Below are 14,355 nucleotides of genomic sequence, written 5' to 3' on the forward strand. Positions count from 1 at the left end.
TACAAAAGGACTACCCAGAAAGGCCTGGGTTTTCCAAGGTTTCTCCAAAACCCCTTAGGTATTCCTGATGAGCAAGTGAAGCATTTAGAGGGTCTGGCTCACCACGTATGTCTACCCTAAATGTAATTTATTAGTCATTGTTTTCTAGTTAATAGCAAAATATTTTCACATATTTTTACTTATGGGATGTAACTGAGGAAGAGATACAGATTCAAAAACATCCAGAACTCAAAGCCCTTTCCATTTAATTTATGGTATATACCAGGGTTGGCAAGCTGAATCTACAGAACAAATCTAACCCATCATTTGTTTTTGCAAATAGTTTTATTAGAACATAGCCATGTCCATTCACTTATTTATTCTTTATGGCTACTTTTTTGCTACAACAGCACAGTTGAGCAATTGTGACAGAGATGGTATTGACAGGATAGTTGTTGACATGATTGACAAAGTTGTGAATATTTACCATTCGGCTTTTTACAAAAAGTTTGCCAACCACTGGTAAATATTATTAGAAACATTAGTAACAAACAATATCATAAATTTATTTCTTTTTAGCAATCACGTATTCCAAGGATACAAGAAATGTATTTCACTAGAACAAAATCTTCTATTTGGCCATCTTGCTCCACCTTCCTCTAGAACAAAATCTCATTGCCATATAATTTAAGAAAACGATCCAGTCTTCAGATTCAATGTTTGTGTTTTCAGGTTTCCTTCCCAGGAATTAATTCCCACTTCAAAAAACAGACACACACATTCCAAAAGTGTTCTTTTATTTCTAGTAACATATATTGTATAAATACTCTATTTTATATGCACTTTCACAAAAGCGATATAATTTAAAAGTTTTTTCATTAGAAATAAATGTATAAAAATAAATATGTTATTATAGGCATTTATTACTAACTATAGTCCTTCTTGGAAGGAACACCCAAACCAATACTTATAAAGTACATGTAATTTATAGTAACATATTTTACTATGTACATATGGAAAAAATCGTATTCTCACAGAAGAGCTGAATAGACATTCACTAGGATACGACTGTTGGACCAGCTGCTGGAGATGGACCTGCTACCCCTCAGCAGCCTCCCCACCATGAGACAGTGATCTCAATGTCCCCAAATCTGTGGGATTCTGTTCTACACACCCCACTTTTGTTCCAGCATTTCATCCTCCTTGTGCGATTGTACTGATTTTCATGAGACACAAGTTACTTTTATACATCTGTATTCCCAAAGCAGATTTACATGGTAGGAAAACAAAAAGTTGGAGGTACTAAGCTCATTGTGTCTCCTCTAGTTTTTTACCAGCACCTAATACTTCACTGCTTTTTTTTCCACTGTAGACTTAATGAACTTTAATAAATACATGGAATTGTTTTGTCCTCAAGATGAATTATACAAATAAAGACTGAGATGGCACAAAAATGGAAAGAGGAAGCCGCTTGCGTCATTTCACATTGCTGATCCCTTCTCTCATGCTGAACAATCTGAACTTATTTTAATTCTTGGGAGAAATAATGTATAAACATTCTCCGAAACCATAGCAGCCATAAACAGTGCTGGTCAAAAATCCTATTTGTACTCCTTTCTCCCCCCATTGTTAGTGAGGTAAAGTAAAACAGGTCTCAGTAAAATCTCATCTTTCTCCTGCTATTCATTTCCCAACCCCTATGATACAAAGTATTTGATAAGTACCAGGAAACAGGGGTTGTTAAAGTTCTAACTTTTTTTGACAATTGCTTCTGTTTTTTGAAACTTGTAATAGATGTAACAAAAGAAATAATAATAATAATGCCCTGGGGCTTTATTATGCTATATCACTGCTCAGAGGTTAATAATCCTCACTAACTATCCTATCACATTTGCAACTGGCAGTTTACTCTGATGATTCAACTCCTTTTCTATCTCCCATAATCCCACCTTACTGAAACACCTCCCTGGTTACCGGCAAGATACACTGGATCCCTCCCGCCTTCTTGATTTCAGTGCACCAGTCCTTCCTCACTTTACCTTGCCCTCAAAACTAACACTGCTTAACTGCATTCTGCCATTGTGCAAAAGTCTATGAAATGTTTAGGTTTCTTTAAAGGATCACAGCTCTCATGAGATAACACCCCCCCATCATGGGACAGACACTTCAAGGTTCTTTTTTTGTAACCCTTCCCACAGGTCTTAGAACATGATGACCACTCCCCCAGCTGCCACTGGGGGCAGGGATGGTCTGCACAAGGTCTGGTGCTGGCTGGCTTTACTTCCTTTGCACACTCTGACGCAGGCTGTCCATTAATGTCTCGGCATTCGACCAGTCTTCTCTGCCAACCCAATTCACATGACTTAGAACATTCGCCCCATTCTTCAATGACCCATGCTGAAAAAGTGGGGATAGCATTGAAAGATTCCTTCTTCTTCTTTATGAAATAGGTGTATTTAATTTTAGGTCGAAGGGTGTTGCCCACAGTAAGAACCTGGATGGTCAAGGGCTCTTTGAGAGGGCTAAAGCTGCGAATTCTTTCCAATGCCGCAGAGGAGCCACTGTACCTCAAGACAACACCTTTGTACATAATGTCTTGCTCTAAGGTGGACAAAGTGTAGTCACCATTAAGAATATATGTGCCATCAGCAGCTTTGATGGCAAGAAAGCTGCCATTGTTCCTGGATCCCCTCTGGTTCCGCTGTTTCACTTCGATGTTGGTGGCTCCAGTTGGAACTGTGATGATATCATGATATCCAGCTCTGCAGGTGACAAAAAACAGGCATAAATCTCTGATTCATTGGCTCATTAGATTATTTAGCTTAAAAACACATTAATCTTTTACAGGGTGTATTTTTCCCCAGAACTGTTGAAAGGTCCATTTAAATTATAATGTCTGTGAGTAGGTGTTTTAAAACTTACTTTGCACTAGTAACTGATCCTGATATTTTCTTACACGTAGATCCATTTCCCCCACAAACACCACATTTATCAAACTTCTTTTTGGAGTCTATGATGCGATCACAACCAGCTTTTACACACTGTCCTTGCACACAGACAGAGGTGGAATCTGGGCTACATGGAGTACCATCTACAACCTGAAGAAAGGACACATGTCTAGTGTTACATACGAACAAAGGAAGGTGATGGTGCTATGATAAGTGTGAACATCTTCCCTCTACTTTCATGACCATGCTAGTTAAAAACAGTACCCTCTACCATTATGTAGTTCATGCATTTACCCTTCACTTTGGCATTTTCTCTCTCTCTCTCTCTTTTTTCTTTAGACAGAGTCTCACTCTGTCACCCAGGCTGGAGTGCAGTGGCGTGATCTGGGCTCACTGCAACTTCTGCCTCCTGGGTTCAAGTGATTCTCCTGCCTCAGCCTCCCAAGCAACTGGGACTACAGGCACCCACCACCAGGCCCAGGTAATGTTTTTGCATTTTTAGTAGAGACGGGGTTTCACCATATTGGCCAGGCTGGTCTGGAACTCCTGATCTCATGATCTGACCACCTCAGTCTCCCAAAGTTCTGGGATTACAGGTGTGAGCCACCATGCCTGGCCAGCCTGTATCTTTTTCAATACTACATATATACATCTGAAGAAATTAGAGATTAAAAAAAAAAATTATTTGTCTATTGACCTATTACTCCTCCAGCTAAGGTCAATGAAAGTAGAGCTCTTTGTCTTTTTGTTTACTGCTGTATCTTCAGAGCCTAGAATAATTAATATTTAGCAAGAGTAGGTGCTTCATAAATCACTTGCTGAATACTGAATCTGCAACTTGGGAATATTTTCATAGCCAACGGTGCTAATGACACAAAATCATCTCAATCACATTAAATTCCGTTTTCTATCTTAGATACAGATGTATCCCCTTATCAAAACAGCAAAAAAAAAAAAAGATGCTTTTCCTAGTTCAATATGTGTTTTCAAACACAAAAATTATCAATACTCAGACTTCCATTTCAATTATTCTGTTTGCACCTGCTACTGCCAGTTACCCAGTAAGAAGTGATTTCAGTGCACTTGGTAGAAATAATGTATAAACATTCCCTGAAACCATAGCAGCCATAAACTGTGCTGCTCAAAGATCCTATTTGTACTCCTTTCTCTCCCCGTTGTTAGTGAGGTTACTGTGTGAATATATAATGTATCTACCTATGAGCTGTATGTGAAGCCTAGTCACACAGAGGAGCACTTGATTTTCCAAAAAGCTTTTCTTTGTATATAAAGAAGTAATAGTAAGTAATTGCAAGCATCTAAAGTGTTAGATTTAAGCTTCATTCATAACCGAAAACAATACTAAACTCAAAGCAGGTGGTTGCCAATGCATGTGAAAAAAATGTTCAAATTTGAAACTGAAGATTTGTTAATATGTAAAGCAAAGAAAGCATATCAAAAATTTCATGAAAAGGTAGCAAGCATAGGCCTGGGGTTTTAGGCAAAAATAAGGTAAAGACTAACTACCTTGGGCTGCAAAACGAAGAAGTAGCCAATGCCTTTGGCTTGGCAGATGAGCTTGCATCTGTCCTTTGGTGAGATGCCAGCATACTTGGGAATCCATTCCACCGCGGGCCCACTCCCAAAGGAAGCTTTTGAAAACTCATTGTGTGCCTCACACTGCTCCTCTCTAAAGGTTTTTCCTGGAAAGAGAATAATATAAGAACACTATCAGTTTCCAATCTTGAGCCACCTGTTGGTGGGCACATCTTTTTTAATGCCATTTCTTAAAATCAGAGTCCACTGCTCCTCACCATTATTGTCTGGACAGTCCTCAATGTTACAGGATCTGTAGCGCACTCGTTTGCCTTCACAGTACTTCCCTCCGTTCTTTGGGACTGGGTTGTCACATTCCCTCATTGTGTACTGAACGCCGCCGCCGCACGTTCTTGAACAGTCTCCCCAAGGCCCCCACATCCCCCAGCTTCCATGAAAAGGAGTCTAAACGGAGACACAAATCATCAGCATTAGAGTTCTCTAAAGAGAACTTTTAGGGTATCAAAGAAAATGAATTTTAGAATCAATTCTAAAAATAAGCTATTGTTTTATTCCTGCTAGAGGACACAGATGGAGATGTTTAACTTGGTATCACATCTTTTACCATCACTTTGTACTTTTCGATTCTGAATGTGATTCAGTAGAAAAACTCACATCAAAATGCTTTCTGTCGGTTTTGTTCACACACTTGCCGTTGATACACCATTTCCCTTCTCCACAGTTGGTGCCATCTGCCCAGGGGAAGTGTTTGGTTTGGCACACCAGCACCCCGCCAGAGGTGCCGGTACACCACAAAGTGGTGCACGTGCTGGCTGCATCAGGGCAGTGTTTGGAGTCCTCCCCAAATGTAAACTGGCACTGCCGGTTGGCATCGTATGAGGTGCCAGGGAGATCAGCCGGGAGCTGTATGGGATTCTGGGGCTTGTCCATCAAACATTCCCCTGCAAAGGAAATGCCAACCAATATTAATACAGAGTTAGTGAGAGCATGCAGGGGTAGATCCCATTTCAGAAAATATTTATCATATGAAAAAATATATAGCAAAGTGATTTGAAAACTGTAAAGCTAGAGGGAAGAAAATGCTAAAGATATTTAGATTACCATAAAATCTTATCCTGAATGGGGTATTTCCATATTAACAATGGCAGGAAGTTATTGATCTGCTAACATGTGAATGAATGGACTTTGGGAGCTACTCGATCAGAAGCACTATTTTTTATTTGGAATTCAGATTTCAACAGTTAGGATCTTGACAGAGGCAAAGTAATTTTGAAGGGGGGGAAAATAAAAAGAACAAAAAGGAAAGAGTTTATTTAACTAGACTTTATGCATGAAAGGCTGGATGCCATCTAGAGAGAATAGCTTGAACATCTCACCATGACCATTATCCAGAAATGATGTAATCATGTAGGCACTGCAAGGAGACCAAGGCTGGCTATGGTCCAAGTTGGAAAGCATTGACGCCATCATGTGGGAATCCCGGTTCACACCGTTAAGGCTGGCACATTGCTTTGCATCATCATGTGGCATGTTAAACACGTGGCCTAGGAAGCAATGCAAAACCCACATTAAAATATGGATCATGGCCAGGCGTGGTGGCCTACACCTGTAATTCCAGAGGTCGAGGCCAGTAGATCATCTGAGGTCAGGAGTTCGAGACCAGCCTGGCCAACATGGTGAAACCCCATCTCTGTTAAAAATTCAAAAATTAGTCGGCTGTGGTGGTGCCCACATGTAATCCCAGCTACTGGGAAGGCTGTGGTAGGAGAATCACTTGAACCCAGGAGAAGGAGGTTGCAGTAAGCCGAGATCATGCCATTGCACTCCAGCCTGGGAGACAGAGTAAGACTCTATCTCAACAAAAAATAATAACAAAATAAAATACAGATTATATGCAGCGGTTATTTTTTCCCAACAGGGATGCTTCATTTGTCCCAAAATGATATTTCTAGAAGAAGAAATATATTTAGGAGACCATATATTTTTTGAGATCATGTCTACTTTTCACAGGGTGTAAACAAACGTACATTTCCAAATGTCCATAACTACTACTATCTTATTTTTTACTCTAATGAAAATGACCATGTTTGAAATGGTGAAAAATATTTTCTATAGTTTCTAAGATGCACTAGGACCTAAAATAGTAATATTACATACAGACTCTCCTTTTTAAATTAATATACTGTTTTACCAGTTTCCATTTCTGAATGGGGTTTAACTCCTACTTTGAATCGACTTACCTAATTCATGGGCTGTGGTGAAGGCAGCTTGTAAACCATCGTCTTCTATGACAGAGCAGCTTCTGCTCGGATCACACACAGTTCCAACATCAGCCATCCCAAGTGTATCACAAGTCTGGGACCCACACAAGTCCTACAAAAAGCAAAGGCAAATCCTCATTAATAACGGGAGCATGAACCTTGGGATCTAACTTTTTTGGTTGGATGCACCTTCACATATGCTTTGGAGCATCTACATTCATTATTGTTGAGAAAAGAAGACTTTATGTGACTTTAATCAAGCTTTGTTCCTAATGCTTTTAAAATAGAACTGTGAAACTTGAAATATTAAAATTACAGTAGAAATAAGATAAACCAAGTTAGCCAATTAAGCAAAGTTAACTGCAAAAACATTAGTGAAATGCTTTGTGTATATATCTGTTTGGTACAATGTAGACTCCTAAGAGGACAGTGTCACAACTGCTACCATCTTCCTCTTACCTGTCTGGTGAAAAGAATTGCTGTGTCATAGTGCTCTGTGTCCCGGTCACTGGGTGGGTTGTGCTGCTTTTGCCAGTTGCAGAAGTTCCTCAGAGTGAGGGCAGCATTGGAAGTCACTTCTGGCCCTTTCTGTTCCTCGTGGATGACCAAGATCTTCACCACCACCAAGCTAACTGAATTACGAATGCTGGGGTGTTTGTACAACCTGGCTGCCACCGAAAACAAGGTGAGAAGGTAATGCTTTAGACCACTGCCGTGGAATTCTGCCATCGACTGGTCTGCCACAAGCATGGTTTCCACATAGCGGTGACTGGACACAAATCGCTTCTTTCTTATGCTTCCAGTTCCTGTAAAGAAAAAAAGAAAGTTTGCTTATGGTCAGGCTATCCAAGAATAGTTACCTTCATAGCATATATTAGGAAAGCCTAACCAGTCAAAGCAAACGAAGCAAAAATATACTCGGAACAACAATAACAAAAATATTTGCATCTCTTCAGTGAAAGCGTTATTTTAATAGTTCTCTCCTCTCCTTTAAAGACCACGTGCTCCTCTGCCTTTCTCTAAATAAAAAGACCACGTGCTCCTTTGCCTGGTCAAGCTCTTTCTGTGTGTGTGTGTGTGTGTGTGTGTGAGAGAGAGAGAGAGAGAGAGAGAGAGAGAAAGAGAGAGAGAGACAGAGAGAGCAGGATTTCTTCTGTTTTCTTTAAAATCCTACAGTCTGAACAAAGCAGTTATGCACATCATCCTACCCAATTGTAGTAAAATCTTGGAGCAAGGGTGGCAGGCAGAGGCCCTGAGTCACTCTTTCACAGGCGAGGATTCAAATCCTGAATGAGATCATCAGGCTCCACGTGGAAGGCCTCGGGTAGGGCCTGGGCTGCTGCCAAGGGGCCGGGCCTTAAGGAATCTCAGACTGCACAGCTCTGCTGTCTCATTCTAGGGGTCCCTGGGGTGCTCTGCTTTTGCCAATTCCGGGCACAAGGACCACCCACTCTGCCCAGCAGCCTTTGGCCCAACTCCCACTGCCCCAAGGAAAAAAGTTCCGGCTTCCTGGCATGATGGAGTATTTGGAACAGAGTCTTCCATTCCCGACTGAGACCCAACCTCTAGGGAAAGTCCTGACTTTGTTCCCAGGAGCAAAGGAGCAGGGGGAAAAGGGAGAATTACTTTAAAAATGACATGCGAGAGAGTTAAAGAAGGAAAAAGGCCCCGAAGTGGCAAAACAAAAAGAACTGGAGAGTAAGCACTGCACACAACAGAGAAGGCGTAGCAGGAAGGACCTGCAGTGACTTTCAACAGTGCTAGAGAGCAGAATTATGGCCGCGAGAGGGAGTGCAAACTAGGAGGCGGGGCAAGCCCGGCAAAGACCTCCCAAGCAGGTTCTGCAAGGGGGCCCCGCCGCCTGCAGCCGGCCCGGGTCAGCCTTATAAGCGGGGAAGGGGCCAGAAGCCTGCAGAACAGAGATCCCAGTGAAGCCGCTCAGGGTACCTTCCTAGGTCATTCCTCCTCTGCCCTCTCCACATCCGCCCTCCTGTGAGCCCAGGATGCACGCACAGGCAGCGGTTACAAAACTCAGAGCAACGTTGCAACCCAGACAAAAGGCACATACAAAATCGTTAAAAAGAAATACACAAGATTGGAAAGAACTCGCACAAGCTCCAACTCACTGAAGGTGGAAGGAGTCAGGTTACAAACTCTCCCTTCCCGGTCTAAATGCTTTGCTTTAATTTGCAGAAAATCGTTTGTCAGTTTTTTTTTTTCTTGGTTATTCATTATTCGGGCAAATGGAAGCATGTTTTCTAGCTGAGTTCACCAATCCAAACCTCAAACCACATTCCTCCACTCCAGGTCTCCGTGCTGTCCGCGGACTTATGCTCCCGCCTGCCAGCAGGAGTCTACCCTGAAGTCGCGTGGGATAGAGAAAGTGAGGGGAGGAGGATGAATGGACAGACAAGTGAGAGCAATTCTTCTACCTGTGGGCTGTCCTACGCGTTGCAGTGCCGGGTCCTGTGGCGGCCACTGCGCCCCTTCCTCCTCGCCCTCCATCCCTTCTTCCCGGTCCTCCGTCTCCGCTTTCCCAGTCGGCCGGGGCTCGTCATCTACGACCCCGCACGTGCCGCCGCCGTCGCCCTGCCGATTCCGCCGCAGGAGATGGAACTGTAGTGGTGCCGGTGGCTTCTCCCCCGGGGCGGCGGTGGCTAGGCGCTCGCTGGCGGCAGGCAGCGGCTGGATGAAATACGCCTCGCCCCGCAGGTAGAAGGCGCCGCGCAAGCCCTCGCAGAGACTGAGGGCGGCAGCCGAGCTGGGATCACCATTCACAGTGCCAGAGTAGAAGCAGTGCGCCAGGTCGGTTTCCGGAAGCGGTGTCTCGGACCCGGGTCTGCGCCCCAAGTTCTGGAGCGTGAAGCCGGGCGCCAAAAAGCTGCGGTCGGGCCGGAGCTCCAGATCCAGCTGCTGGCCAAAGGCGTGCAGGCGGAGGCGCGTGGTCCCGTGTCCCGGGGCGCGCTCCAGCTCCGGCACCACCAGCTCCTCGTCCTCCTCGGCGGGGCGCCGGAGTGCGTCTGACACCGCCAGCAGCGCCGCGGTGAGTAGCAGCAGCGTGGGCGTGGGCCAGAGGCACCGAGACCCCCGCGCCCGCTCCGCCGTCCCCATGTCGCTGCCCAGCTTGCGCCTTCCGAACCCCTCGGGTACAGCCCGCTGCATTGGAGCCCCAGGAGACACTGCTTGCAGCAGCGCACGGAGCGAGGGAGCTTTTAGTTCAGGTCGGGAGAGGAAAGCCTCGCTGGCCTGCTCTGGATTGCTAAAATTAACAATTTCTATTATTCGTTGGAGGGGCGCGCAGAGCCGGCTACAGCCAAAGCTCCCGGAGTCACTAAAAGGAGGCGCTGCAGTTCTGCCGGCGGCGCGCGGGAAGTTTTTCTTCCAGCGCAAAGTTGGAGTCACTGAGCGGCAGGCGCAGGCAGAGTGGCTCTGCGGGGACAAGAAGCGCTCGGCGACGCCTCCGGGGCTGAGGCCACGCGGGGATTGGTGCCTGGCGCCCCTCTTCGGCCTCCGCCTTGGCTGCGGTGTTGCTCACTCTGAGCAGGGCTCTCCCCTCTCGGTCTGGTAGCGCACCCTGGCTTTGCAATAGCCGCTGGTCCGGAGCTGCTTTCCAGCGAGTGCAAGAACCGGGCAGCCAGGCCCGTCCTTTTATAAACGCCCAGTGAGCGAATGCCGCCCCCCACCCCCCCACTCCTCCCCCTTCTTGGCCCTTTTCCATCCCAAAGACGCCGCCCCGGCTCGGTGGTTGCCGAACCCAGCTCTGCGCTGCGGGCTCGGGCGGGGGAGGGGGCAGCCTCCGCGCTGGCTCCACGCCACTGCTCGTCAATCTGGGGGCGGAAGGGGCGCTGTGACCAACACTTTGTACTGCTAGGGCCGCTGCGTGGAGAAGACTTTCCCTTCCACCGCTCTTCTGCCTCGCCGGCTTCCTGGACCACTCTTTCAACCCGCCGCCCCTCCAGTGCGGTAACTCAGTTACCTCAGTTACCGCGCTGGGCTAGAGTTGCCAGGAAGGAGGGTTCCGGTGGAGAAAGGAGTCCCTTCTCCAACATTTCCCTATCCTGGAGCTGCCCTGAGTCCCCTTCCCTCTTCCTTCAGCTCCCGCTTCTCCAATCTAGGAGATGAGCTAGGGCTACACTTTCTAGAAAAGTAGCCCCACTCCACTTCTCCACCTCCCCAGCCTGCCAGGAGCTCGTTATCCGCAGCCTGCTCGCTCTCTATTTACCCCAGCTTTTCTCGGGAAAGCTTGGTTGGCCCTGCGCTTCCCCTAGAAAGCACGGCTGGGTGAGGGGCCAGGTGACATTTCTTAGGGTCTGGATTTTAAAATATGTTTGCATACGCCTTCACCCTCCACCAGCCCCCACCCCACACACCAACCCCTTCCCCGGAGACGATTTAGTGAGGACTCGGTTTCACGTTTCTGGAATGGGTGATCGGGGACGCGGCTCAATTCCCTAGAGCCTAAGGAGGGAACTGGCGCTTTCTTGTCTTCATTCGAGAAATGATCGGCTCCCGCCAGCCTGCGTGCTTCCACTCTACCGCAGCTGCAACCCCTAGGCCAGCGTTGCGGAAACGGCCAGGAATCTCCCTTTCCTACCCAGGGGCCGCTGAGGCTAGCAAGTGTGCAGTGGGTGAAAGAAGGAAATCGTCTTCCTTCCCCAACCCCTCCTTCCTCTTCCTACCAGGAAGGGAAAAGCCTATATCCGCGTTACGAAAGCGAGGAGAGCTGAGCCTTTTCACCGACAGGTCCTTAAGAAAACAAAAAACAGAAAAACTGAGCGCCTCTTCTCTCCAAAATGTGGGAGGGGCTCAAGGACCCAGAAGAAGGACAGTTTCACAGGCGGAAAGCCGCGGGGACAATGGCGAGAGCCACGGCCCTAGACCCTGGTGGACCCGCATCCCTCCCACTCGCGCGCCCCCGCGTTAGTGCCCGACCTGGTCTCCGCCTTTCCGCCCCACCCCAGTCCTGTCTCTCGGTTGGCTCCCAGTTGATCTGGGTCCTTTCCTCGCTCCTCCCCAGATCTTCCCACTTCACTGGGCCCCAGCCAGAAGCGTCCCTTCTAGTGCTCCTACCACGTCCCTCTTTCAAGCGTTTCTTTCCGGATGCTTTCCAATTTCCTTTCTCCTAGCGAGATTGTTTACTTGAAAAACAAAAACAAAAACATTGCTTTCCACTATTAAGGAAAAATCAAATGAGCAAGAATGGCAGAGAGAAGCTTACTCCAGAAAGGGCTTAGTAACGACCTCTAGTCCCCACACATTTAGGAGTGGGTGATTTGGTTAATGTAATCTTGGTTTCCTACAATCACTCTCATCGTTGAACGCTGAATGATCAACCAAGGACTTAAGTTATATTTTGACAGCGCTCCATCAACATTCTTATAGTGGTTTCTGCCTACCTCTTTTCACCGAGTCTCTGCTTTGCAGCCCTCGCTCTCACCCGGTTCCATTTCTCCTTCAAACTCAACAATGACATCCACACTCAATAGTGGCCGATTCCTTTCTGCATTGTCCAGCATTGTCGGCCTAATTCTTCTTTGACTTTGAACTAAGAGGATTAGTCCTTCCTGTTTGTGTTTCCTAAATATCTTTTCCCAAACATCTGATCATTCCTACTTCCCACTTTGGTTTTCAGACTTTTTTTTTTTTTTTACATTGTTATCTTCCATTACAGTAATTATTTGACAGCCCATTTTCTACTATTTTATTTCATTTCACTTGTTCTTTCTAGCTAGAAGAAAGGTAAGATACTTGAGAGAACATATGAGGAAAGTCATGTTAGACTTCCAAGCTGTTGACCACGGGATCAGAAAAACATGAAGGCAAAGCCATCTGTAAATTTTCAAACCTTTTGCTTAGAAGAGAGCTCACAAGATAATATATGGTGACAACAGTTAGAGCCTCGGAGTGGCTTTGAGATGGAGATTTAAGATGGAGATTTTGGACATCCAAAATCTCAGGGAGAGGTGACCCAGGGACTGAATGAAGATTAGCGAAGGTGGATGCGATTCCTTTAAATTGGGGCAAGAAGGGACATTCAGAAAACAGCAGAAAATGTGTATCTTTAAAAAGATATATCGTGTAATATATTTCAGTCTATCAACTTCTTCACATAAACTTTAGCTTTTAAAAATATGTTAATGTGAGTTTGACCTTAGTATGTTTCTACCTCTAGTGTATTCTTATTAGAAGTTTGTTTAAAGCATACTTTTCTGATCTTAAATGGGTTACTTCAAATCCATTATATTTTTTTCATATTTCATGTTGTAGATACAAATAGAGTTGCAAAAACAGTGAGTTAAAGGCAAAACGATGGCTGGGAACATGGCTTTTTTATTCTCTGGGTATCTGTCCAGATTTCTGTTCTTTTGCATAATGACTCCAATCTGTTGTGCACCTGTAGTTCTGGGAAATGATTCTTTTTTAATCGCTTCAACAGAGACATGGATATTGGAGTTGCCAACTACTAAGCTGAAAAACTCCATCCATGCTCAGAAGAACATTTAATCCAGTTACTTTCTCTCTCTCTCTCTCTTTTTTAAGATCAGCACTTTTCAGGCATTTGTGGTAATATGCAAATATATACATATAACAAATATGCATATAAGCAAAATGTAAATTGGAAAAACATTTGAATGTAGAAACAAGACCACAGGAGTAAATTTGTACATGGCATGAGTAAAAGTGATGTGTAATGTTGAGTTCTTGTAGTAAATTTCATACTCCACTCATATAATTTTTGTTCTTTGATTTGAATGTGTACCCAAAAGAATGCATGCTGTCCTAATCCCTACTCCCCATATTTTGGATTTAATTTTTATAGAATACATATGGGTTTATACAAACATTAATCTTAACATGTTCTAATTTACATATGTAAGCCAATTTTTATTTATATAGATAACAGAACAAAAGTCCAAGTATTTGACATAAAATTATTGGAACAATTAACAGTTTGACCTATTAAACACATTATTGTCCTTTATGAACAGAGAGACTTTCTTGTTTGCATTTCAAAGTGAGAGATAAGCATTAAGGTGCTCATTTCTATTTACACCTATGTATTCATATTTGTTTCACTGATTCATATGCTACAGACACAATATTCACAATTTTCACAAAATCTATACCAAAGTAAGCATTCATCAGGTAGCCATGAAATGAGGAAATCTGGTAATACACATGAGCTATTAGAATTGTTTTAGTGTAAACGTTGTCTAGAGAAACAACTAATCATGAAATGATTTTTATTCACATTTTAGTACCGTAAGATTTACTAATTAGAAATAGGGAAGCTGTTTGGGATTAGTGCTACTTTGGAGAACATATGGTCTAAAGTAATATTGGACAAATGGATATTTTATTTGATCACAAATGAGAAAATGGTTAGAAAACTTCTAGTTTAAACAGGTTATATACCCAGAAGTATTGCAAATATTGGAGACAGAAAAATTATTGTAGCTTGCATTTAGACTCAAAATTGATATTCCCTCCAAATCACGCACTTGCAGAATTGATCTGCAAGAATATGATCTGCCAAATCAACTCCCTTTGTGTAACTGATGCAGAAAGAAGACTCAAAAGGGTTAAGGCGTTTTCCCAAGATGTTATAGCCA

At 44.4% G+C, this 14,355-nt stretch overlaps 1 protein-coding gene across 1 annotated transcript; it reads right to left on the reverse strand.

The window, feature by feature from the left end:
• Positions 1-305: 305 nt before the first annotated feature.
• On the reverse strand, positions 306-10,363 carry ADAMTS1 (ADAM metallopeptidase with thrombospondin type 1 motif 1). Its single transcript, XM_012433968.2, has 9 exons — positions 9,175-10,363; positions 7,202-7,548; positions 6,722-6,854; positions 5,858-6,025; positions 5,136-5,422; positions 4,739-4,925; positions 4,452-4,627; positions 2,902-3,077; positions 306-2,741 (listed from the first exon to the last, which is right to left on the reverse strand). Exons 1-9 carry the CDS (start codon positions 9,902-9,904, stop codon positions 2,042-2,044), a joined length of 2,904 nt encoding a protein of 967 aa, XP_012289391.2. The 5' UTR covers positions 9,905-10,363; the 3' UTR covers positions 306-2,041.
• Between the last annotated feature and the right edge of the window lie 3,992 nt (positions 10,364-14,355).

This window comes from Aotus nancymaae, unplaced genomic scaffold (genome assembly GCF_030222135.1).
Source record: "Aotus nancymaae isolate 86718 unplaced genomic scaffold, 86718_ANA_hifiasm-v0.15.2.pri h1tg000022l_1, whole genome shotgun sequence".
Lineage (NCBI taxonomy): Eukaryota > Metazoa > Chordata > Mammalia > Primates > Aotidae > Aotus > Aotus nancymaae.